The sequence below is a fragment of the Sus scrofa genome, chromosome 4 (genome assembly GCF_054392235.1).
Source record: "Sus scrofa isolate SSC_HxYL_T2T_F1_AM1 chromosome 4, Sscrofa_HxYL_maternal_Yorkshire_Landrace_v2.0, whole genome shotgun sequence".
Classification (NCBI taxonomy): Eukaryota; Metazoa; Chordata; class Mammalia; order Artiodactyla; family Suidae; genus Sus; species Sus scrofa.
In genome coordinates, this window is record NC_139386.1 from 135714397 (window position 1) to 135740107 (window position 25711).

The following is a 25711-nucleotide window of genomic DNA, read 5'->3' on the forward strand; positions in this document are numbered from 1 at the left end:
GGCTGATACGAAAACCATGTTCATGAGAAAGGAACGTGCGCGGCCTTGACGTAAATAGCCGTCTCTTGTCACACCCATCTCATGGGGCGTGTGATTTGCCCAAACGCCGCATTAACCAAGGACCATGACGCTTTCAAAAATGTTCTTTGACCCATTTTTGCTCTTCTTCCCTCCCTGTTATCCACCGTCTCCTCCAAAACAGAAAAAATGCTGTGTACATCCAGTTCCGTGCTCTCCGATACACCCTCTGTTCTCTAAGGGTGAACCTGGCCAACCAATTCATAATCTGATGGGAGTAAGGATGGCTTCTTAAAGGACAGTGATTCAGCCTTTGCCTTCGCCTTTGGTGCACGAGGTCATGTGTCGTCACATATCAGCAGGCTTTTCACAGAACCCCTCTTAGAAATGTCTCAGTGCAATTGACCCGGACAACCAAGAGCTCAGTCCAGTAAATGATGCTATTTCCTAAAGGCCGGGACGGAGACGTTGGCACCAACGTCGTCATTAGCTGTTATTTTGACTCTCAGAGTTGTAAAGAATTTTGAGGTGTGCAGACCACTGTGGGTAAAACTGAAAACCGTGACCCAGAGCCTGCCTGTTTACAACACGAGCCTTTCTGTTGATGTTTTATCACAAATATTCCTTTCCGCTGAAATGCAAGAGAGCCGAGCAAATGCCCAAACTAGGAAACGAAATGAGAAAGAGCCCTACCTTTTCCGTGTGAATCTACCAAAAAAAAAAAAAAAAAAAAAAAGTGGGCCCAATTGTCGCTTTCCAAAGCTCGCTCTTTATCTCAGGACAGCAAAGGATAACTTGCTCATCTTAAAGCTCTTTGGTCAAAGTCTATCAAGCATCGTTTTTCATTAAACTCCACCCGATTCCCAAGTTTATTTTTTTTATTTTATTTTTAAAATTATTAAAGCTATTGCAACTTTCAAAAACAAAACAAAAATAAATTTTAAAAAGACTTGACTTTTAAAAATAAAATAATACGAATTAACTCTATCCTGAGTGAACTTGCAGAGGATAAAGAGGGTTCCTATCAAAGGAATCTTGGGAAATAGAAGATGGAAGTTTCTTAGGGATGCAACTGAAACGGTAGCATGGCAGAAGCCAGGGTTCACCATTCAAGAGATTGTGCTCTCCTTCTGGCATCAGATAGCTTGAATCGTCTCTGTTTGGTAAGGAAAGCGCAGCAGACTCATTCAGCTCCAACAAAGTACAGGGCCCCTCCCACACAGACCCCCCGTGTTCCACCCCCTCACCCTTCTCTCCGGGAGCCCAGCTCTCCTCCGCCTACTCTGCCTACTCGCAGCCTCCTCTTCTCTTTGCAGTCGTGACCACAGTCTCGGAATTCTCCTGCCTGCTGCCCCGCTTTTGTTCATTGTATTGAATGGTCTGCTTGGAGAAGACGGTGGTGGAGGAGAGAGTGCGCACATTCTGACTTTGCCCGGGGCCTTGTATGAGGCCTGCAGATGGGCCAGTGCTGGGTTTCAAAAGCCAGTATGTCTGTCGGTTCTTAAGTCAAGACCGTCTTTCTTTTCTTTGTCCACAGGGTGAACGCGGGCTGCCTGGGCAACCTGGAAGTCCAGGTAATCGAGGGCACCAAGGAGCACAAGGCGGCCAAGGACCACGCGGCGAGCCTGGCGCGAAAGGGCAGACCGTACGTGCCAACTCGGAAATCCACCGAGCCTTTCCTCTGCAGACCAGCCTGGCATCGGCATCGCATGGTGACGGCTGTCCTGTCTGTTCCCTTTGCAGGGCGAACACGGCGCTCAAGGTCTGGCAGGCTTCCAAGGATTCCCAGGCCCCAAAGTAGGTTTCTGCACCTTCTGCTGGTCTTCCAGCCATCCAGGAAAAAGGTGTTGCAGTGCCAATATCTGGTCTCTGACTCGAGCCTTTACGTTTGAATCCCCCAAATTTCACATGGTGGAGAGTTGCATGTTTGATATTTAAATAAGTACATGTTGAAACTTATATACCTATGTATTTTCCTAGCAATTTTATTGAATAATTTGCTTTTGTAGCCTATGAAAAATTTCAAATGTACAAGGCAATTGAAAGAGTAAACATGCATATACCCATTACCCAGATTCTACCACGAAGTTTTACTGTACTTGCTTTACTGGGTACCTTTGCCATCTCGCCTTCTCTCTTTTTTGGTGTATTTCACCACCTGGGCTATTTCTTTTTTTTCTTTTTCTTTTTTCTTTTCTTTTTTTTTTTTTTTTTTTTTTTTTTTTTTTTTTTTTTAAGGCCTGCAGGTGCAGCATATGGAAGTTTCCAGACTAGGGGTAGAATCAGAGCTGCAGCTGCATCAACGCGGGATCCGAGCTGCGTCTGCCACCTACATCATAGCTCAGAGTAGCACAGGATCCTTAACCTACTGAATGAGGCCAGGGATGGAACCTTCGTCCTCATGGATACTAGTCAGATTCATTTCCGCTGAGCCATGACGGAAATTCCATTTGGTGCATTTCAGAGTAAACTGTGGACCTCAGTACAGTCCCTCAAAGTACCGTAGCCTGTGTATCATTAACTAGTGCAATCACTTTTTAAGATCCAGTTCTCAATAGGCTGGTACAAGATCACTTCATTTGTACCCTGTTCCTATTTTGACTTTTTGTTTTGTGTTTTCAGGGTCCTGAGGGAGATGCCGGCGGTGTTGGAACACCAGGTCCTAAGGGCCCTTCTGGACAGAGAGTAAGTGGGAAGTCCTCCTTCCTCCCCAGGTTATTACAGTTCTTTGCTGGCTGTAGGAACTGGGGTTAACAACTCTAAAATTAAAATATATCCAAAGTAATAACTTAATACGGTGGCTTTTAAGATAGAAGCTCACTGGAGCACAAGCAGGGGCTCTCAGCCTTTTTCAGTTCATTCGTTAGCTGAGCGGAAGACTCCACAGACTACCCACACTTCCCGATTCTTTTTTTTTTAATTGAAATATAGTTGGTTGACAATGTTGTGCTAATTTCCCACTTCTTACTTTAAAAAAATTGTGAATTACTGTGACTACTGGATGATGTATTTATTAACTCACACCAGGAGCAAAAACATAAGGCAGCTTCACATTCTAAGCATTAATGTAACCACAAGCTAGGGACCACCCCATGCGCCACCTGGGGGAGGCTTGTCTGTGCCCAGAGCACCACCTACCACACTTGGAAAACTGCCCAGAAGCTGAGTTTCCTCTGCTCAGGGGTAGGTGCGCCCAGGGAGGGCTGAGGAGCTAGCTGTGGAGATGGAAAGATCGGGGCTCTGAAGGACCCGGGTTAGCTTTGTCGTGCCTGGAATTACAAACTGTGGAGAGGATGAATGGATTGAAAAGTCACCAGCAACTGCTGGTTCCTGTTCGTGTGTGCTGCTGGCTGGCTTTGTTTCGCTTTGCTTTTTACGAGCCACACCCTCCTCATGGATGAGATGAGCGATCAAACCAAGGGGAGAACAAGCTGTGGAGCGTCAGGTAGGGTTGACGCGGTAGTGGTGCCTGTGTGCTGAGCGGCCACCCTGGGCGCGGGGAGGGCAGAGAGGAAGGAGTGCAGTTCGGGTGCAGGACGGACCGGGGAAGCACTTTACGATCGAAAAGCACTGTCTTGTGCAATATTGAAGAAAAAGGTGAATTTGTGAAACCATACCCCCTTCCTGACTCTCACAGTAAATTATTTTCCATGATACCCAGAGCAGTATTTCACGGGAAATGTTTATTTAGAGACCCCTCTCCATATTTCTTTAGGTGGGAGTTTATTAGTTGTTTTTATGATTTCTGAAGAAGCATGGAAAGCTGGTGCTTTTAGGTAAAGTCTAATTCTTGATTATCCACAGGTGGGTTATATACAGATAAGCTTCTCTGTAGTAAATAGTTTTTAAGCTTTTACTTAAGTTCCCCCATATTTATTCATTTTACTCATTCTAATTTTCTCAATTAAATCCTTTCTTGATTTTTGTCAAAGAGAAGTTGGCTGCCTGCCTCACCCGTGACCTGAGCAGAGTCACACTGAGCGCGGTGTCTCTAAGCCAGGACCGAGTCTGTACTACGTGGCAACTCTGCAGATGTTATCAGCTCTCCCAAGTAAAGCTGTGCTGACCAGCTCTCAGATACTAATTTCTGAGTGCAGGTGCTCCTTTATTCAATCATCACAGAGACAAGTGAGAACTCTTTAGGTTAATGTTAAGCAAAAGCCCCATCATGTACCAGTACTGAAGTTCAGTTCACACCCCTGTACCATTTAATCCTCATAAAAATCCTAAGAGAGATGCTATTATCCCCATTTTGCTGGTCAGGAAACTGAATGAATCTCTGAAAGGTAATTTGCCTAAAGCCATATATGGCTAGCACTTAGAGGAGCCAGAATTTGCATCCATAGCCGATTGACTGAATACTATGCAAAAGCTTGCTTGCTAATTGCATAATTATAGAAGCAATAAATATGAAGTGGCCTAGTGCCTAGTTCTTGCTCAATAATCAATAAATATTTGATAGTTAAATTAAATGAAGTAGGAAATATGGATTAATTCTATTCCATTTCAAAGAAAGATGTGTTTAGGTAGTTAACTGATAGACCATAGAATTAAAACCATAGAATCTCATCTTTTGGACACATTTAGATAAAAATAGACTTTTTTTTTCTCTTTCTGGAGTTCATGCATACCTGTACATTTTTTTTTGGAACAAATCATTATTTCAGAGAGTCATATCATGGTCAAATTTATTAGATTAAAGGCTTCTTGACTCTTTTTGTCAGGGATAAGCCAATCTAGATGATATATTTGATTAGGTTAAGAAGTCGGGTCTCTTGCTTGTGGATCTTGGACATGTGGGTACCAGATTTCAGATTATCATTTCATCTGCATGTGTGAAAGTACTTCCATTAGACTTACTTTACAGAGTACCGGGTAGTTTCTCTCCTGAGCCAACTTAGTATCATAGCGCTTTGTCAGTAGACTGAGTGGCATTATCCCCACCCAGCTGCTGGTGTTTTCTTACCTGGTCAGGAGCCGGACAGAGAGGAAGCCTGTCGGCATCTACGTCTACACAGTCCATGCCCCGTGTGAGCTGCAGAGACGGACATTCCCCGCCAGTGGTTGGCGGGAGCGGAGGTTGAGGGGGAAATAGCCAAAACAGGCATTTTGTGCTCATTAAAATTTAATGACAGGCTCTATCTTTAGTTTGGGAGGAACTGACCAGAGATCCAGTTTATTCAGGGTTGTCTTTATAAGCAAATGACAGCTTACACTTTCCAAACTGTTTTCGCACTGAATTCTCACAGTTGCCCTGTGAAGTAGGCATTCTTATTTTCCAGAGAATGAAATCGGAAGTGCTGTTGGTCACAACTCACACCCTCTGGTTCTTTCCCCAGAGACCCCTCACTTCCAGCTGCACGTCGCTCAAATAGCTTCTCCTTCAAAGAAACTTACATTGTTTCCCATGACTCTACCTAGTCTTTTTGAACATAAAGTAATTGCTTTTGTTTTTCCATGACACACATGAAATGGCATCATCGGAGGTAGCAGCACCTACAAACAGTAGTGCTGATTTATCAGTGTGTTGCTATGCGGATGGATTGCTCCTGACGGGAAACTCTAACAGCATGTGCAGAACTGTGTCAAATCAAAATTACTGTGATTTCCGCCAACTTCATAAGGTTTTGTAATAAACCCTGGAGTGAGATGGACGTGGACTGTTTGAACAAGACACTCTAGAACTTCTCGAGTGATGCTGGCAGTGAGATGCTTTTTCTTTCGCCCTAACAGGGAAACACTGGATCCCTTGGCAGAGAAGGTGTAACAGGCCCGGCGGGTAGAACTGTAAGTTTCCCCCAATACGGGTCTTTTTACAAATTCTTCATACTTTTTAACTTAATTCTGTTCTTAAGTTATCCACAAAGGATCGCCCTGGGAATCTGAGAAGCAAAAGGCAAACGCAGATGTACATTTTCACCTGGCAGGTTACTCCTGAGAACTCAGAGCTCGTGTATGGGATGCAGGTGTGTGTAGCGAGGCCGGCGCTTAAAGCTGGAGCTGAGGAGGGAACTCAGGACGGGGGCGCGGTGGGGGGGACGGCATCGCTGGAGCCACAGGGCGGATCCCTTTTCCGAAGGCGAGAGCGTGGCAGACAGCTGCAAGGAACCGAGACTTGGGTCCCTGCACGTGCCCCCCGTGGAGAGAAGTGGGGCCAGCAGGAAACCGGAAAAGCACGAGGCGAAGATGGGTTTCGAGAGAGAAGGAGCCGACACTGATCTTTATGAGAATACACTGCGGTGAAGATGGGGCGTTCAGCGAGGAAGAAAGCGACTGAAATACTTAATAAAACCCTTCTCAGGTTCTTAAGCAAACGTTGGAATCAACATGATTGTTTGCACGTAAGACGTAAGGAATCAGACAGCGTTTATAGAGGTTCGCCTAGTTAGGAAGGACAATGCCGGTAGTGAATTACCCGGCTGATGCTTCCTGCCTGGAGATAAGCACGCTTTCTGCTCCACGCTGTGTCTAGAGAGGTGCTGAGCTGGCTCGTTTATGCTGCTGCCTTAGAAACCTTGCTGTGAATAAATCAGAAGTCAGACAGTGGTGCCGAGGGGGCCGTGGCAGGACGTTGTAACACCGGCAGTGGCGCGGCCGTGCCCGAGGGAGACGGGACCTGGAAGGAAAGCGTCCTTCTCTGCAGGGAGGCCCTGGTTTAAATGGTTTGAAAGTGTTATACAGAGAGACGAAAAGGTTGAAAACAAAATAGGATGCTTCAAATATTAAGTATAACTCTTGGTGAAGTTTAGAGATGCCACCACCAAAGTTACTGGCTTTTTAATTAAAAAAATAGAACGCAGAACACTATTTTTCTAGATGTGCAGCATTTACCACTCAGGGCTATACAGTCCAAGCGGGAGGTTGGAAGTGGGAGATTCTCATATTTCAGTGGGTGGTTCTTCTGCGAGCTAACGTAGTGTTCTGATTGTGGAATGATTGTTCTCTGTCAAAAATGTGAAATGTTAATTGGTCAAGGAAAATAAGAGAAAGAAGCGGCTCGGTTAAATTCCCACCATGTTCTGTTTATAGATGGTTTTGAACGGCCCTCAGGACGTTCGGCGTGTGCACATCACATTTTTTCCGTCGTCTTTTTTCCATTCCAAGAAGAAACGTCTAAGAAAGTTCACCGTGAAAGAATAAGCACTTGAGAATGGCCAAAACACTGTGAGGAAAATTAGGAATGGGGGGTGATGGACTCCCTTCGCCACATAGGAACACATCACTCCCAAGTCTTTGTAAGAGAAACTGCGTGGTAGTTCGAGGAAATAAACAGATGGTTCTGTGTGACAAGCTAGAGCCGAGAATTCTCTCTCAGGCTAGTTAGGAATTTAACTATGACAAAAACGGTCTAGCAGGATGACCTGGCTGCAAGTAGCAGGAGGCCTGAATCAGACCGGCTTTTTAACAGCAAGGACACACTCTCACTGGGGGAAGCCGGGAGGCAGGAAGTACTTGAGACTGGGTTAATGTGGTGACTTAGTCTTGTTATCCAAGCTCACCTGCGTGTTATCTTCACAACTAGGCCTAGGGCGAGATGACCACAGGTTCTCAGGGGTCACGTTTAGGCATAATTGTCCAAAGTGAAAAAGTGTCCTGTAGCCCTGTCTTGGGAAAAATAAAACTTTTTTTCTCGAAGTCTCCCATTATATTTTTTCTCATGTCTGTTGATTAGCCACACACCCATTCCAGCACCAGTGACTGGGATTGGAACTCCTTTTAGTCCCACTACTGCTGTAAGAAATTGGAAACCTATTTCACCCAAAATTTTTTAAAAATCCCCAATGAATTTTTAGACTTTAATAGTTAAAAAAAAGAACAATTAAAAATCTTAGAAAAATTATCTAGAAGACTAAAGTATACCCTTAAGTGTTGGAGAGAACTATCATGTAAGCTAGGAAATCTGAAATCTATAAAAGAACAGAAAATATATTTGAATACTTGAAAATTTTTAAATTTTGTATGCTAAATTTTACAAAAATTTTTTTCATAGTACTGTTTTTATTGGCAAAAACGTATAAAATCACACGAATGTTCATCTATAAGGGATGCTTGAGTAAACTGTGATATAGTAATTTCGTGGAATATTATGCAAGTATTAAAAGAATGAGTTGTATCTAGTTAGGCTAACTTGCCATTGTTTCAGGAGGTATTTTCAAGTGTAAAAAAGTGACTCATGGAAGAGCATATATCAACCACCAACATTATAAAATATGACCCATCACCCTGTACACATGCAAGTACATTTGCCAGTGTCTTGTTAGAAAAAAGGGTGAAGACGGCGCTCCCTCTGTGGCAGAGCAGGTTGAAATCCAGCATTGTCTCTGTGGCAGTGTGGGTGCCATCCCTGGCCTGGTGCAGCGCGTAAGGATCTGGCTAGAAAGGTCTGTAATGGTATCCTAGAGGTCAGCCTTTTAAAGTTAATATCCTAATGTAAAGTGAGTTAAGGGCAAGATAGGAAACACAAAAGAAGTAATATAAATGTGAAAAAATAATGAGATGATATTTTTAGCCACAAGACAAATAGAAACTGACAGTACCTGGCATCTCTCAGAAGAAACATACACCGGCTCTATTACAGGTGTGAATATGCAATTTCAGCAGACATCCTGGAGGACAGTTTTTACCACAAATTTTAAAAAGCACGGGATATTTATCACAGAGTTATATTGACAAAAATTAGAAAAAATCTAATAGTGTATTTATTTAAAATACTGTCATAGTTTATTAAACATTAGTAAGCATTATGGGAATTGTGGGTTGATATAGAAAAACATTCAAATTTGAAGGTACAAATTCAGGTTATAGAAAATATGAGTAGTATTATTTTTAATAAAAAATACAAATATAATTTCCACAGCAATGAACATGAAAAACAGTACGTCCTTCCGACAACAGCAAATTCACGTGCTGGTCAGGTTTCAAGCGCACAGGGAACAGTCACTAAAAGAAACCGTATTTGAGCCATAAAACAAATTTTACTAAACTTAAAAGAACTGAAGTCATGTAAGATATATTCTTTGGCCACAATGGAATTAAACTAAAATTTCTATAAACTAGAGAGAGAATAGGAAAATTAAACCCCACACTTCTAAATGATTCATGGACCAAAGAGAGGGTGTCTCAGAGAAAGTTAGAAAATGTTTTGAGCTGAATGAAGATGTTACAGCATATCAGAATTTGTGGGAAATAACTCAGAAGAAGGAGAAGAAAAAGAGAGGGAGGGAACTACGCTGGGAGATAAGGGGTCAAGGCTGAGGGAGACAGACGCCAGAAGAGCTACCCTGTTCTCTTTTCTGAATCACGTCCCAGTTGATTGTCACACCCGCTGTTCTGACTTAGTTAAGGACTAAGTGACATAACCCTGTCTCACTTTAAGTGGCACTAAGACATGATGAATCAATAGATTGTATTTGTTTTTCTTTAATTTAGGAAAAGGAAACAATAATTTATACACATTTAACTGAACAAGTCTTGCTAGATGGGAAAAAAAAAAAAACCAGTATAAGTTATCATGTTTCAGCCCCAACTACATGTGATAAAAAACTATCAACAACACTAGTATTTTTTTTCTTTCAGGGACCCAGAGGTGAAAAAGGCTCTAGAGGTGAAACGGTGAGTTTAACTAAATTTGTGGTTACAAAATCACTTACAACTAAGTTTTAAGCTCCGTGGAAGCAAGGTCTTCTTTTTGGGGGCGGGGGGCAGTCATTATTGGGCCTCTGATCGCTGGAGAATGAAAATAAACTTACAGAGTTTAGGAAAGAGAACTAACCTGCATGGTCTCTGGCAGTGAAACCGAACAAGCCCTAAATACGCTGCAGAACCTGCCGGCCTGTTCTCTCCAGACCACCGTGCGAGGCGGAGGCGTTGCCTTGTCGGGCATCGGGAGCAGAGCCGTGACCCTCTCCAGCGGCCGGGCACCAGCTCCGTGCCGCCCTGGGCAGGTGCCGTCGCCCCCGAGGGCCTTGGCACAGGAGCAAAGCCAAGTCCAGCAGGAGACAGGGGAGGAGGGCAGGCACAGCGGCGCAGGGGGGTCGGGACTGAAGGGCAGCTTCCCACTTTGCCAGGATGTCGGTTCACCCGAGTTAAAGCTGCCTTGTGAAGGGGCCGTTGCCCAGCGGCAGTGAGCGGAGGGCGGGCGAGGAGTGAGATGAGGGCTTGCGGCCAAGGTGGGGAGAGAGGATGGTGGCAGGGGCCTGATCAGGCCGTGATGCGAGGGGGCCACCGCTGCGAGTTGCGCTTGTCACCGTGGGTGTGCCTGGGGCTCAGCGTAAGTAAACTGCGTACATCCGTCTGCTGGCGAAGGGCACTTAGGTGGCTTTCAGATAGCCGAAGCCACCTCGAAAGGCATTAAAACAGATGCGTTTAACAGGCAGCAATTCGTGTTTTCTCAGCAGCCTTTCCGTAGCAGGAAGCAAGGGCGCAGGTGCGCAGTGGAGCTGTATTCCCCAGGAGGAGTGGGAAAGGCAAAGAAACGCAGAGAGGCTTGGAGTTGGCCGGGTTTCCGTTTCCGTCCTGCCTCCCGCTGCCTCCCTGACCCACCCTCTCCAAGCTCTGGAACTAGAGCAGAAGCTCCGTTAGCTTTAGGAAACCGCCAGTACCTTTGATGGTGACTGTCGCAAGCATCTCATGTGCAAAAGTTCAGCAGCTCAGATGAGTTACAAAGTCAGTGGACTGTGCCGACAGTCGTGGGTCGCCCTGATGGCAAGATGGCATGCGGAAGGAAGCAGAGAGCCACACTGGCCAGGCCGCTCCTGGGGGCGCAGGTGAATACCATTAAAGCAGGCGGAGAAGGGCTTTCTCGGGTCGGTGGTGGATCTAGGCTCCCCACCATCCCTCTCTCTCGTTCTTTTTGCTCTCTCTTCACTCCCTTCCAGCGTCTTGCACCTGCTTTTTCTTGTCCGGTTCTTTTTCGCTGTGGTTCCTCCTCATTTTGAGATTGCAGTTGAAGGTACCTTTTGCTCAAGGCAGACCTGAGGTCTCAGCCTCACCCGGCTGCCAACCACGGACATAACACCCACCCGGTACCCGGGACCTGGTCCAAGGCCCAGCAGCTCTTCTTAGTCTTTAAATAGCCTCTTATGCCAGAGGATCACTCAGAGCAGCCCGTGAGCAGCAGCAGTGGCTCCAGCTGCCCAAGATCCCCTCTCTCCTAAACCGGTGCCTGACAGCCCTCCAACTGCACACCTGCTCGGCAGGCTGCTTATCGCATCTCCCTCACTAGGATGGAGGCTCCGTGACACAGACAGTTCATCTGGTATTTGCTTTAATGCTGTATCCCCACCACTGAAGACGTTGCCGATCTTACAGCTGGTATTCAATAAATATTTAATCAGTTATTGGTGAATGAGTTCAAGAAGGTTAGAGGAATTAGGACATGATAGTTGTCCTTAACTATTTGAAAGGAAGAGAGAATGTGTACAGTGAGTAACTCTAGAGGATAAAATGTAAATGATTTCTTGAATTTTTAAATTTCCACGCTTAGCTCTCATGAGGACCCGAAATAGATCTGATCCCCAGCCTAACACAGTACCTGGTGCATAGTCATCACAAAACAAATTCCTCTTGACTAAATGGCTGGAATGATGAGCTGAATGTCAGCCAATATGAGGAGCTAATGTGATGATGAACTGCATTAAAATGACGGTTTTGTGAGGTGGTGAACCTCTCGCTAGAACCCTAACGACCGTCTCTCTGAGCTGCTGCACTGGTTTTCCTGCACTGAGTAGGGAGTTAGAATATACGGCTTCCAAGTCCCTTCCAGGAGTTCCCATCATGGCTCAGCGGAAAGGATCCGACTAGTATCTGTGAGGGTGTGGGTTCGATCCCTGGCCCCGCTCAGTGGGTTAAGGATCCTGAGTTGCCGTAACCTGTGGTGAGGCCGGCAGCTGTAGCTCCCATTCGACCCCTAGCCTGGGAACCTCCATATGCTGCAAGTGCAGCCCTACAAAGAAAAAAAAAGTCCCTTCCAGCTCTAAGAGTCTATGATTCTACATAAAATAGCCTTCCCCCCCCCACTCCCCCCCGAAATAAAAGAACGAAGACACGGAGCCTATGGAAGAGTCCTTTAATGTAGAGGCTGGTTCCAGAATCCCCTCCCTCACCTTTGTCACCGGCACCCTGATGCCCTGTGTGTCACCCTGGGGGTCTCCCCTGCACCCCTGCCTTCTCCGCTCCTGCTCTTCCCACTGCAGGACCGCCTCTGCACAGCAACTAGACAACTGTGGTGACGGTCAGAGCTAACCGACTCGCACTCCCTCTTAAAACCTCCTTGTGACGACTCCTTGCACTCGGAGTGAGAGCTAAGTCCTCTGCGCTCCACGCCCTGGGAGTCAGACAGCAGCACTGTTTGAAGTCATTTGTGTTCTGTCTCCTCTCCTAGAATATAAACTTCATGAGAGCAGGGAACGTTGACACACTGCTTATCAGGGTCCAGAATCAAACCATCGGTGCAGTAGGTAGTGTCTGAGAAGTGAACTGATAAATTACTAAACGCCGTTCCCTAAAATTAAAAAGTTAACAACTGCGTCCAGCTCTAGCTGGTAAAGTAGCATTTCCTGAATTAACATTCTGCTTAGTCTTTTGCTCTGTGGGTTTTAGTGTAGGAATACAACTCACTGCTGAAAAGTAGGGTTAACTGGCACTTTAGCATTAGCTTCTTCTGCCTTTATTGTTGAATAACTGGTACTAAATATCTTTTTATCTCTTCTTTTCCTTTGATTCCATTATGAATTTAAGGAACTTTATAAAAGTAATCTTTTAATCCCTAGAGACCATCTGCAGTTAAATCCACCCAGAAAACCTTCCATTAAGCCTTTTGCTGCTTCCATCCCATGGAAAAGTTCAGTAACATTTCTTACACTCTCATTGGGACTTTGTCAGTATGTGCTACGCTTTTGTTTTCTTAAAGGGAACCGTTTAAATAATTGACTGGCTAGAGACTCCTCACTAGCCCCTGGTTTTAGAATATGAAATCCTCAGGAAGGCTGGCCTCAAATAACACCAGTACATGAGGCATTTTGGAATGAATTTTATTAGCCAGAATCTGTTGTATTGGGACAAATAGATAAAAATGCATATAGGGAGTTCCCGTCTGGCTCAGTAGTTAATGAATCTGACTAGGAACCATAAGGTTGCAGGTTCGATCCCCGGCCTTGCTCGGTGGCTTGGATCCTGTGTTGCTGTGGCTCTGGCGTAGGCTGGCAGCTGCAGCTCCGATTCCACTCCTAGCCTGGAAACGTCCATATGCCGCGGGAGCGGCCCAAGGAAATGGCAAAAAGACAAAATAAATAAATAAATAAAAATGTATATTAAAAGTGTACCCTACAGCAATTTGGATTTCTTGGTTAGGAAGCTTTGCTATCTCCTACAGTTTAATATTGTCAACTACGGTAACGATCCCAAGGCGTCTTCACCGCCACGGAGAGCTGTTTCTGTACTGCTGGATAAGAACAGCTTCCTTTCTCCTGTACTTGTTCCATGAATAGACTCATACAGACTCTATGAGCCAGTTTCGTGACATCCTGAGAAGACTCCCTAGTGGAGGGCGTGTGGCACTCCCACTCCACGACTCTCATGTCAGTGACACATGCTTCTTAAAAGGTTATAAAAGGCTCCTGATATTCACAGACCCCCAAACACTCTGAGAACATGAATGATATTTAAAGAGAAGACGACTACCAGAAGTACTGGGATACAGTTGGCAAAAAGAAAATTTAACTTTCTGTCGAATCGATACCCTGCTGTCCATTATCTGAAAGGGATTTTAGTAAAATGTCAGAATTTGAAACATGTAACCGAGAGCCAGAGAAGTAGAGAAAAATGGAGGGAAAACTATCCCAGCATGAATTTTTAGATTAGCTACTTCATTTTAATAGCATATGGTTTAATGAAAATTAGTTAAAGGTTGAAGCATCCCAATGACACGTTCTCAAAAATTACCTCTAAATGTTCCACAATTCTTGATTGCCCCCAATTTGAAAGTCAGGGTGGGGAATTCCCGTCCTGGCGCAGTGGAAACGAATCCAACTAGGAACCATGAGGTTGCTGGTTCATCCCTGGCCTCATTCAGTGGGTTAAGGGTCCGGCGTTGCCGTGAGTTCTGGTGTAGGCTCGGATCCCGAGTTACTGTGGCTCTGGCGTAGGCTGGCAGCTGTAGCTCTGATTAGACCCCTAGCCTGGGAACCTCCATATGCCACAGGAGCAGCCCTAAAAAGACAAAAAAAAAAAAAAAAAAAAGTCGGGAGGATGGTTTAAGCATTATAAGGATTACAAGGAAATATGTCCTAAATATTAACAAATTAGGAATTTAAAGCATACATGTATATGACTCTTTAAAGTTCTTATAGTACAATTAAAATGAAAAATAATCAAACTTTTAATTCAAGCACACAGTCTTCTTTCATTTTCTTACAAACTTCAAAGCGCCCCATTTGTGTGCATGTGCTACCTTCTTTTTCCAGTTACAAAACATTAGGAAGAAAGGTGACAAAAAGCTTGAAAATCCCAGTTCTAAAGTCAGTTCTGGAGAGTATCTTCACCAAACCTACCACTTTACAGTCAAGATATTTGAGATCCAAATGGCAGCAACTCAGTCAAGGACATGCAGCTAATTAATTAGGTGCGGAACCCAGATCTCCCAGATGCCATGCTCTCGTGCTTTCTCATCAATCATGGTGCCTTGCAGAGAAAACGAGTTCGGAGCAACCCGGGTCAGGAGGGGGGCGCGTACCCAGCCACCCACATTCCGACCCACCTGAATGGATCCTTGTCAGGTCGTCATCCCCCGCCCTAGAGTCCACTCATTCCATCTTGGAGAAAAGCGAGAGCTGCTGGTGGCACCTGGTGGGAGAGGCCGGAGGTGCTGTGCAGCACCCACCACGCAAGCTTCTCCGTTTACAAGTGAGGAAAGGGAGCCGTCCGCTCCTAAGCCAGCCGGGAGGAAAGGTCGAGAAACTAGATGGAGATGGCATCTGCCTGCAGGCAGAGTCTAACATACGCAGGCTTAAGGACAGGCGATTACCAGTATCTTCTAAGTCTAGTGAAAAAAACGTGACCTTTGGAGGAGCATATGTCAATTCTGGGGTTAAATGGGGAGAGAGTCTGTCTTCAAAGGTAGGCCTTTCACTACAGCCAAGTAACCACCATACCTGTTCATGTTAATTTGGTTCCCCATTAGAGCTTAACTAGACATTCATAGTTTTATTACAAACTGTATTAGAACCTTCTTTAGATACCTGTTTACGTGGTACCTAGAGAGAATCACCTTTCCTTGGTGGTAGGTTAAATAGAAGAATATAAAAGACAAATCATACTTTGTTTTACTGGGCCTTAGTCCATGCAGTTGTTTCCCTGGGGCTGCTCTGCCCTGTCCTGTTGGAAGTGTTTCATTTGACCATGTTTGTGGTGACCTGACTTGTCCTAGGTCACAAGCTGAGTGAACTCAGGAAAAATAGCCACTTCTTTCTATGACAAGATCCTTTTTCACAGAGTTAAGACAGCTACTTTATACTGACCCATTTTTGCAAAGGTCAGAAATATGCTAAGAAACATAAAATGTCAACTATTTAATTTTACAACGTTGATCTGGAAAGGAGAAACTTGCACAGCAAACTCCACTCTGAGCCTCTGTATATTTAAACAGCTACATGCAGTTTCTTTAACTCACCATGCAGCTTCCGAGGTAAGTTTTATGCACTGTCTGCTTTAAGTTGTAATCATAAGCCACGCAGACTAAGAAACGTCCAGCAGGCATGGGGCTGAAGTGCTCTGTCCTTTTTAAGTTACCCTGTGTCGTTTTCATTGTCACCGTAATTCAGAATCAACAGCTTTGGCAGCAAAAGATACTTCACGGAAGTGAAGCATAGCGTCAACATTGGTCCAAACGCAGTGGAAGATAAATTTTGCTTTGCCATTTTTTAAGCGTAATTCAGAATGTGACTGATGCAGTTGACCATCAAGTAAGGTAAATTTTGGAGCATTCTGAAAGTCATTACTGCTGTTTCACTTTGGAAAATGTCAGCGTAACTTCTCACATTTACGTATTTTAATGATTCTGATTTCTAAACTAATACTAGTTACTTTTAACAGTATTTATTCATTCATTAATGGTCTGTGAACACATACTGTGCATTAGGTACTATTCCTGTTCCAGAAAATGAAAAGCTAAGATATTTTTAAAGATCCCTGGGGGCTTTGCAGCGTGTTACGTACTGTGGATGCAGAAGTGGGTTGTGTGGGAGGAAGGCGGCAGGGTGATCCAGAGTTTTAAAGAAGTGCTGGAACAGGAATGGGGTTAAACACAGAGCAAAGGTAAGGAGGAGCACTGCTGCTCAAGGAAAGAGCACACACAGAGGCTGTGTGTGTGTGAAAGAACACGCGTGGCGATTCAGAGGCCACGCGTAGCTGGGGACCGACGGGGCAGAGTGTGTTGGGGAGGCAGGGGTGCACAGTGACTCAGAACTAGACTTCTCCACGCACTGCCGCGGGTTTTAATCCTAGATCTGCCCTTTATTTGCTGGTCTCTTGGCCAGTCCATTCTTAACTGTGAAGTAGACAGAGCGCACAGCTTGACCTGCAGCGAGTTCCTGATAAGTGAACACACAGCTTGACACATCGCGAGCTCTCAGGGAATGGTAGCTCTCACTGTTAAGAACTTTATTCTGTATCCACTAAGCCACAGAATGATTTTAACCAAGTAATGGCATGATGAGCTATCCATTTTGTAAGTAGAATACAGTTAGCACAGCAGAGAGAACAAAGTCAGAAAGCCAAGTCCAGGCACAACGTGACGCCTTAGCTAGAGCGCTTACACCAAAGTGCCATAAACCGAGTGGCTTAAACATTTCGTTTTCATAGTTCTGGAGACTGGGAACTCCAAGGTGAAGGAGCTACCAGCTTCCACCTCTGAGGAGGGGCCTCTGCCTGGTCTGCGGAGGCGCCTTCTTGCTGGGACCTCACATCTCCCTCTCGAGTCCCGCCTTGTACGGACTCTGCCACTCACACAGGCGCCACCTCTCAATACCGTCACGCTGGAAGTGTATGAATGCGGGAAGAGACACAAACATTCAATCCATAGCATATGATCTGCTGAACCGGGACAGCTGCTGCAAGGGTGGGGAAGCAGTATTTTAGAAGGATTAGGAGGGGAACCCACAGTAGTGGGTGACCAGACCGCGGGGGAGTCCGAGGAAAGGGCGATGATGAAGGACACTGAAGTTTCCATTCTTGACAGTTAGGTGGAGGCAGACAGAAGTGACAGGAAAAGCATACTTAGGTAATACTAACGTTTTAAAGTGTTGCATTTATAAGTTTATTAAAGTGGATAAATTTAGTCTCTAGTAATATCAACAAAACATGAGCAGGTGTGTTCAGTTTGTTCACGAATGTGGGGGACAGCTGAGTTCAAGAACACAGAACTTCAAGATACTAAAGCCACTTTGAATCTTAGGATTTGCCTCACAGGAAAGGCAATGATGGGAGTTGAACCCTGGCTGCCTGGTACCAACCCAGAAGCATAACACATCCATCTCCATTTCCCCCAGGGCCCCCAGGGACCAAGAGGAAAACCAGGGCCTCCCGTGAGTTTATTTTACTTCTGTTCACTGTTGATGCTTACATGCCTGTCTGGTTGGAGATAGTTACTAAATACTTTCCAAAATTTGTTGTTATAGGGTCCACCTGGAGCACCGGGCCCAAGAGTAAGTTTTCTTGATTTTGTTTATCTTAGTGTAAGATAACCGTTAAAAGCATCCGCTAACGCCCTCTTACAGGGTTCCCCTATTCCCTGCCTCTGTTCTTTCTGTTAATCTCACATGGAGTCTTCCCAACATCAGCAAAGCCTGGAATCCAGGCCTCAGCCTTCTTGTCCTAAAATGGGGACGGTATCTCTTACTTTCTTGGGTGGATCTGAGTTCTAAACAAGAAGTACTTAGCACAGTGTCAGACATAATTAGTGCTCAGAAAATACTAACTCCCTGCATTTCTCCCTGTTTCTGTGTCCCAACTCTTCTTGTTCAAATGTTCTTTTTTGCCAACCAGAGTTCTCCACTTTTTAGGCTTTATTTGAATCCTCTTCAGTTGCTGGTGGCTCTAGAAGCCCTCGGACTTCTCATGTAGTTGCTTTTGATCTATCACAAGCCAAGACTTGCTGCCCCTACCTTTTCTGTGTCTTTTTAGGGCTGCACTTGCAGCATCTGGAGGTTTCCAGGCTAGGGAGCGAAGGGGAGCTGCAGTTGCCAGCCTACGGCACAGCCACAGCAAAGTGGGACAGCCGTGTCTGCGACCTACACCACAGCTCACGGCAACGCTGTATCCCCAACCCACTGAGCGAGGCCAGGGATCAAACCCGCATCCTCATGGATACAAGTCGGATTCATTTCCCCTGGGCCACAACGGGACCTCCATGCTGGCCCTGTATTTCGAGGTGACACTTCTAGTGCTTCGTTATCAGCTATCATCTCCAGGCCTCGATGTCCCAAGACTGGTTTCCCGTATCTCCTCTCCTACCCGGTGGTCTGTGTGTTCCTGCTTCTACAAGAGGTGACCTTCCTACCTTCAACCTCGCCCACGCCCCCTTCCTGCAGCGGCCGGTCCAACACCGTGGTCCTTGGTCAGATCTCCTGCCTAAAGCAGATCCGCTATTGGCTACACTGTCCAAATAACGGCCAGTCCTATGTGTTCTAAGCCTTTCTTATTCCCACTTGCTGTTCTGGCGTCATTTGGGTCTCTGAAGGTTCTGGCTGGTGGGTCACTGCGTTCCCCTCTCGGAGGTCAGGAACTCAATCCCCCAGCTTTTCATCTGGGAGGGGAGAGCTTCCAAGCAGAAAGCCACGGGAAGACGGCCCCCTTGGGGCAAGAGGTCCCTTTCTCTATGATGTCTTTAAACGTCTCCTCCTCTCTGGCCATCTGGCTGGTGGGGACCGAAACTTTCCCTCGCATGACCATCAATGGGAATGTCTTTTTAAAAACTCTTTACTCTCCACTGCTCTGTTCTTCCATTCCTCCTGGATCCTCACACAGCACGGGTTAGGAAAACCCTCGTCAGTTGCCCTCTCACCTTATAATGACTCTGGTAAGTCAGAGCTACCTTGCTAAGAAGGAACAGGTTCTAAAAGATCATGCATCACTGGCAAATTAGAGGTGCGTAGTGAAAATTTTCACATGTGTTAAATTTGGGGGGCACCACATCCCTCTCACTTAGAAAAGGTTTGTCTGTCTGCTGTGCGGCCAAGGTGAACCAGGGCATGTGAGAGGTTTTGCTCTGAGCAAAATGTGGATACGATTACCTAGTTTGAGGGATTATTAGGATTAAATGAGAAATATACGTGCTTGACACATTATAGGTACTCACTTAACATTAGTTTCTGTTTTCTCCTTTTTCTCTCCTGTCTTCCTTCTTGGCCAGTATGAACCCAGTGGAACCCAGTTTCCTTCTGCTGTCTCTCTGGGACTCGCAGAGGCCACTGTAAGAAAGTGACAGGGTAGTGATGAACATAAGACTTCCAGAGTAGAAGTTTAAGTGACAGTGGGAAAATACTCACATATTTACTCTAAACTCAGCGATCAGACCTTCTCACAGCACTTCCTAATTTCATCCCTCTGTAACTGCAGGACGGAACTGATCACTTCCCTTCTTCATTCATACTCATCTACTTTCTTTTTTAAGATTTTACTTGATTTACAATATTCTGTCCATTTCTGCTGTACAGCAAAGTGACCCAATTATACATACATCTGTACACACACATTCTTTTTCTCACATTATCCTCCATCATGTTTCTTCACAAGTGATTGGATACAGTTCCCTGTGCTACATGGCAGGACCTCACTGCTTATCCACTCCAAAAGCAATAGTTTGCATGTACTAACCCCAAACTCCCAGTCCATCCCACTCCCTCGGCAACCACATGAGATAGGTTCCTTTGTGCCATATGTTAGATTCCATATATAAATGATATCACATGGCATTTGTCTTTCTCTTTCTGACTTACTTCACTGAGTATGAGAATCTCTAGTTCCATCCATGTTGCTGCAAGTGGCATTCTTTTGGTTTTTTCTGGCTTAGTAGTATTCCATTGTCTATACCAGCACATCTTCTCTATCCGCTCATCTGTTGATGGACATGTAGGTTGTTTCCATGTCTTGGCTGTTGTGAATAGTGCTGCAGTTTCCATGTCTTGGCTGTTGTGAATAGTGCTGCAGTTTCCATGTCTTGGCTGTTGTGAACAGTGCTGCCGTGAACATCTTTTCCAGTGAAAGCTTTGACTGGATATAGTCCCAGGAGTGGGACTGCTGGATCATATGGTAGTTCTAGATTTAGTTTTCTGAGGTACCTCCATGCTGTTTTCCATAATGGTTGTTCCAGTTTACATTCTGACCAACACTGTAGGAAGGGTCCCTTTTCTCCACACCCTCACGAGCATTTGTAATTTGTTGACTTGGTAATGATGGCCATTCTGACCAGTGTAAGATGGTACCTCGTTGTAGTTTTGGTTTGCATTTCTCTAATAATTAGTGGTGTTGAGCATATTTTCATGTGCTTATTGGCCATCTGTATGTCTTCTTTGGAGAACTATTTAGGTCCTCTGCCCATTTTCAATTGAGTTGTTTTGTTGCTCTTGAGCTGTATGAATTGTTTGATAATTTGAAGACTAAGCCCTTGTTGGTTGCGTCATTTGCCAGTATTTTCTCCCATTCTGCAAGTTGTCCTTTTTTTATGGTTTCCTTTGCTGTGCAAAAGCTTATAAGTTTGATTAGGTGCCACTGGTTTATTTTTGGTATCATTTCTGTTGCCTTAGGAGACTAGCCTAAGAAAACATTTGTGTGGTTGATGTCGGAGAATGGTGTGCCTACGTTCTCGTCCAGTTTTATGTTGTCTTCTTATGTTTAAGTCTTTCAGCCATTTTGAGTTTATTTTTGTGCCTGGTGTGAGGGTGTGTTCTAGTTTCATTGATTTGCATGCAGCTATCCACATTTCCCAGCAATACTTGCTGAAAAGGCTGTCTTCTCCCCATTTTATGTTCTTGCTTCCTTTGTCAAAGATTAATTGACCATAGGTGAATGGATTTATTTCCGGGTTCTCTATTTGTTCCATTGGTCAGTATATCTGTTTTGGTACCAGTGCCACACTGTCTTGATTACTGTGGCTTTGTAATATTGACTGAGGTCTGGGAGAGTTATGCCTCCTGCTTGGTTTTTGTTCCTCAGGATTGCTTTGGCAATTCTGGATCTTTTATGGTTCCGTATGCATTTTTGGATTGTTAGTTCTAGTTCTGTGAAAAATGTCATGGTAAATTAGATGGGGATTGCACTGAATCCGTAGATTGCTTTGGGTAGTATGGCCATTTTTACGATATTAATTTTTCCAACCCCGGCACATAGAATATCTTTCCATTTCTTTGAATCCTCTTTAATTTCCTTGATTTATCTTTTATAGTTCTCAGCATACAAGACTTTCACTTCTTTGGTCAGGTTCATTCCTAGGTATCTGATTTTTTGGGGTGTGATCTTAAAAGGCATTGTATTTTTCTATTCCTTTTCTAGTATTTTGTTGTTAGTATATAGAAATGCATCTGATTTCTGAATGTTAATCTTGTATCCTGCTACTCTGCTAAATTCATTGATCAGGTTGAGTAGTTTTGGAGTTGAGTCCTTACAGTTTTCTATATATAGCATCCCGTCATCTGCACAGAGTGAAAATTGTATCTCTTCTCTTCCATTTTGGAAACCTTTTATTTCTTTTGTCTGACTGCTGTGGCTAGGACTTCCAGTACCATGTTGAATAAAAGTGGTGACAGTGGGCATCCTTGTCTTGTTCCAATTTTAGTGGGAAGGCTTTTAGCTTTTCTCCGTTGACTATTACATTGGCAGTGGGTTTGCAATAAATGGCTTTATTATGTTAAGGTATGTTCCCTCTATACCCACTTTGGTAAGAGTTTTGATCATGAATGGATGCTGAATTTTTGTCAAATGCTTTTTTGGCATCTACTGAGATGATCATGTGGTTTTTGACTTTTGTTAATGTGGTGTATGATGTTGATTGATTTGCATATGTTGAACCATCCTTTTGAACTTGGGATGAATCCCACTTGGCTGTAGTGTGTGATCTTTTTTATATGTTGGATTTGATTGGGTAAGATTTTGTTGAGAACTTCTGTGTCTATAATTATCAAATATGTTGGCCTATAATTTTCTTTTTTGTGAGTATCTTTGTCTGGCTTTGGTATTAGGGTTTGGCGGTTTCATAGATTGTCTTTAGGATTATTCTTTCTTCTTTGACCGTTTGGAAAATTTTAAGGATGGGCATAAGTTCTTCTTTGTATATTTGGTAGAATTCACCTGTAAAGCCGTCTGGTCCTGGACTTTAGTTTGTAGGGAGCGTTTTTATGACATATTCTATTTCATTTCTAGTGATGGGTGTGATCAACTGATTTATTTCTTCTTGATTCCTTTTTGGAAGGCTGTATGTCTCTAGAAAGTTGTCCGTTTCTTCTAGGTTGTCAAATTTGTTGGCATATAATCATTCACAGTATTCTCTTAGTTTTTTAATATTTCTGCAGTATCCATTGAGATTTCTTCTTTTTCATTTGAGTTTTCTTTTTTCTTCTTGGTGAGTCTGGCAAGAGGTCTGTCAATTTTGTTTACACTTTCGAAGAACCAGCTCTTGGTTTTATTGATTTTTTGGGTTTTTTTTTTTTTAATCTCTATTTTATCGATTTCCTCTGATCTTTAAGATTTCCTTCCTTCTGCTGACTTTAGGTTGTGTTTGTTCTTTTTCTTTTAGATGGTAGGTTAAGTTATTGATTTGAGATTTTTCTTTTTTGAGGAAAGCCTGTATCACTATGAACTTTCCTCTAAGCACTGCCTTTGCGGCATCCCATAGATTTTGAATGGTTGTGTTTTCATTGTCATTTGTCTTGAGGTATTTTTTGATTTCCCTTTTGATTTCCTTGTTGATGCATTGGTTTTTCAGTAGCACTTAGTTTGATCTCCATGTAGTCAGTTTTTTCTAATTTCTTTTCCCATACTTGATTTCTAGTTTCATTCCATTGTGGTCAGAGAAGATACTTGAAATAACTTCTATGTTCTTAAATTTGTTGAGGTTAGCTTTGTGCCCCAGTATGTGGTCAATCCTTGAGAATGTTCCATGTGCACTTGAAAAGAATGTACATTCTGATTTTTTTGAATGCAATGTCCTAAAAATGTCAATGAAGTCCAGCTTTTCTATTGTGTCATTTAGGATCTTTGTTGCCTTACTGATTTTCTTTCGAGAGGATCTGTCCATTGATGTGAGTAGGGTGTTAAAGTCTACTGTTATTGTATTCCCATCAATTTCTCCTTTTATATGTTAGTATTTGTTGTATATATTTGGGTGCTCCTATATTAGGGGCATATATATTGACAAATGTAATATCCTTTTCTTGAATGTGTCCTTTTTTCATTAAATAGGGTCCTTCTTTGTCTCTCTTTATGGCCTTTTTTTTTAAATTCTATTTTGTCTGATATGAGTATAGCAACTCCTGCCTTCCTGTCTTTTCCCTTCACATGAAATATCTTTTTCCATCCCCTCTCTGTTTATATGTGTCCTTTGCCCTGAAGTGAGTCTCTTGTAAGCAGCATATTGTAGGCTCTTATTTTTAAATCCCATCTGCCACTCTGTGTCTTTGATTGGAGCATTCAGTCCATTGACATTTAAGGTAATTATTGATAAATATGTATTCATTGCCATTTTAAACCTTGTTTTCCAGTTGATTTTATTTCTCCCTTGTTCATTATTTTTTTTTGGTTGAATGATTTCCTTTTATGCTTGTGTTCTCTTTTTAGTTTCTGTGAATGTATTGTTTGGTTTTGATTTGTGGTTGTCCTGTTTTTCAAGATGTTAACCCCTTCCTCTATCTGCTTGCTTTAAGCCTAATAGTCATATAGGCTCAAACACATTCTATAAAAAAAAGCCTGGATTTTCTTGCTTTCCTTCCCCACACTTTATGATTTTTATGTCCTTTTTAAAAATCTTCCGATTTATCCTTTTGCTGTTCCTTGTGTTTATCACTTTACAATTCTTTTTCCTATTAGATCTGTATATTGACTTATTTAAGTGATTACTTTCGAATTGTGATTTCCTCTATCCTATTTCTTCTTAGTTTTTACTTAGAGGAGATCTTTCAGTACTTCTTTTAGAATGGGTCTAGTATTGCTGTATTCTTTTTGTTTGTTGGATAAATTCCTTATTGCTATTTTAAATGATATTCTTGCTGAGTAGAGTATTATAGGTTGCAGATTTTTCCCTTTTAAAACTGTGAATATATCTTGCCACTTTCTTTTGGCCTGTAGTGTTTCTGTAGAGAAATCAAGTCCTTAGTAAATATGTATTGAATGAATAAATGCACAGGCAAGTTGCAACTCTTAGAAAATTGCAGTGAGAATACTCCAAGCCTTATGGGAGTCCCCTTATAATTCTTTTTCTCTTGCTGCCTTAAGAATCTTCTCCTTATCTTTCCCTCTGTCTCCACTGATCTCCCCATCTTCCCAGGGTGTGGGTTCCTTTCCCCTTTCACAGCTCCCTCTCAGGAGTGCTGGTCCCATCCTGATTCCTGTTTTTTTTTTTTCCTTCCTCTTCTCCCTCTTTTTTCCCTCCATTCTACCCAGTTATTTGGAGGGTTTCTTCCCTTTTTCAAAGTTTATGGTCTTCTGCAAGTGTTCAGTAGACTTTCTGTGTGAATTGTTCTACAGGTAGATGGTTTTTTTTTTGATGTTTGTGGGAGAAGGTGAGTCTCACATCTTCTCCAAAATCTTGATCCTGCTCCCATATGCATTTATTTTCATGCCCACCCTTCTACTAGACTGTGAATTCTATGAAGGCAAGAACTCTTTTCTGTCTTTTCCATTCAAGTCCTTAGTAAGTGTCTATTGAATGAATGAATAAATGCAGACAGGCAAGTTGCAACTTAGAAAATTTCAGTGGGAATACTCCAAGCCAGAAGACTTCACTTGGAAGGAAAGGATTTCCTGAATGAAACAGGACCATACAGGGAGAGATAGAAGTCCTTTTAGTAATTATTAGACTGTGAATTGTGAGTACATTATATCCCATTGTGAGTGAATATTATTCCAAACAATATCCAGTCTGTACATACCATCTTTTGTTTATCCAGATGGGTACTTGGGTTGATTTCACCTTTTGGCTATTATGAATGATGCTGCTGTAAATATAGGTATAAAAATATGAGTCCCTGCTATCAGTTCATCTCCATAAATACCCAGAAGTGAAACTACTGGATCATATAGTAATTTTATGTTAACCTTATGAGGAATGCTACACTGTTTTCCACAGTAGCTGCATCATTTCACATATGCACCACTAATGCATACGGTTCCAATTTTTCCACTTTCTCCTCCACATTTGTTATATACTGTTTGTTCGATAATAGCCACACTAATGGGTATGAAATGGTATGTGGTTTTAACCTGCATTTTCTTAATGATTAGTGATATTGAGCATCTTTTCATGTGCTCCTTGGTTTATATAGCTTCTTTGGAAAAATGTCTTTGCCCATTTTGAGGGACGCTGTGGCATACAGCAGCTTGATGTGAGTTCTCAGTTACCAGACCAGGGACTGAACTCAGGCCACAGCAGTAAAAGCACCAGTCCTAAGAACTAGACCACCAGGGAGCTCCCTCTTTGCTCATTTTTGAA

At 43.3% G+C, this 25711-nt stretch overlaps 2 protein-coding genes across 45 annotated transcripts in view; one reads left to right on the plus strand and one right to left on the minus strand.

The window, feature by feature from the left end:
- COL24A1 (collagen type XXIV alpha 1 chain) overlaps window positions 1–25711 on the plus strand; it is a 330869-nt gene that overhangs the window by 287396 nt on the left and 17762 nt on the right. For 32 of the 38 annotated variants that reach the window (XM_085024166.1, XM_085024174.1, XM_085024180.1 and 29 more), the window contains 7 exons: window positions 1556–1663; window positions 1762–1815; window positions 2641–2703; window positions 5752–5805; window positions 9595–9630; window positions 17562–17597; window positions 17691–17717. In XM_085024166.1, the coding sequence (XP_084880292.1) occupies window positions 1556–1663; window positions 1762–1815; window positions 2641–2703; window positions 5752–5805; window positions 9595–9630; window positions 17562–17597; window positions 17691–17717 (378 nt within the window). Of the gene's footprint in view, window positions 1–1555; window positions 1664–1761; window positions 1816–2640; window positions 2704–5751; window positions 5806–9594; window positions 9631–17467; window positions 17598–17690; window positions 17718–25711 lie in introns of all 38 variants that reach the window. The other 6 variants (XM_085024170.1, XM_085024189.1, XM_085024196.1 and 3 more) reach the window with 3 other exon arrangements.
- Window positions 13867–25711, minus strand: part of LOC146404297 (uncharacterized) — an 85459-nt gene continuing 73614 nt past the window's right edge. For 3 of the 7 annotated variants that reach the window (XM_085024260.1, XM_085024261.1, XM_085024268.1), the window contains 2 exons: window positions 19370–19481; window positions 16645–17123 (listed from right to left, as the gene is read on the minus strand). The gene's annotated coding sequence lies outside the window, so the exon portion shown is untranslated. Of the gene's footprint in view, window positions 19482–25711 lie in introns of all 7 variants that reach the window. The other 4 variants (XM_085024271.1, XM_085024245.1, XM_085024272.1 and 1 more) reach the window with 3 other exon arrangements.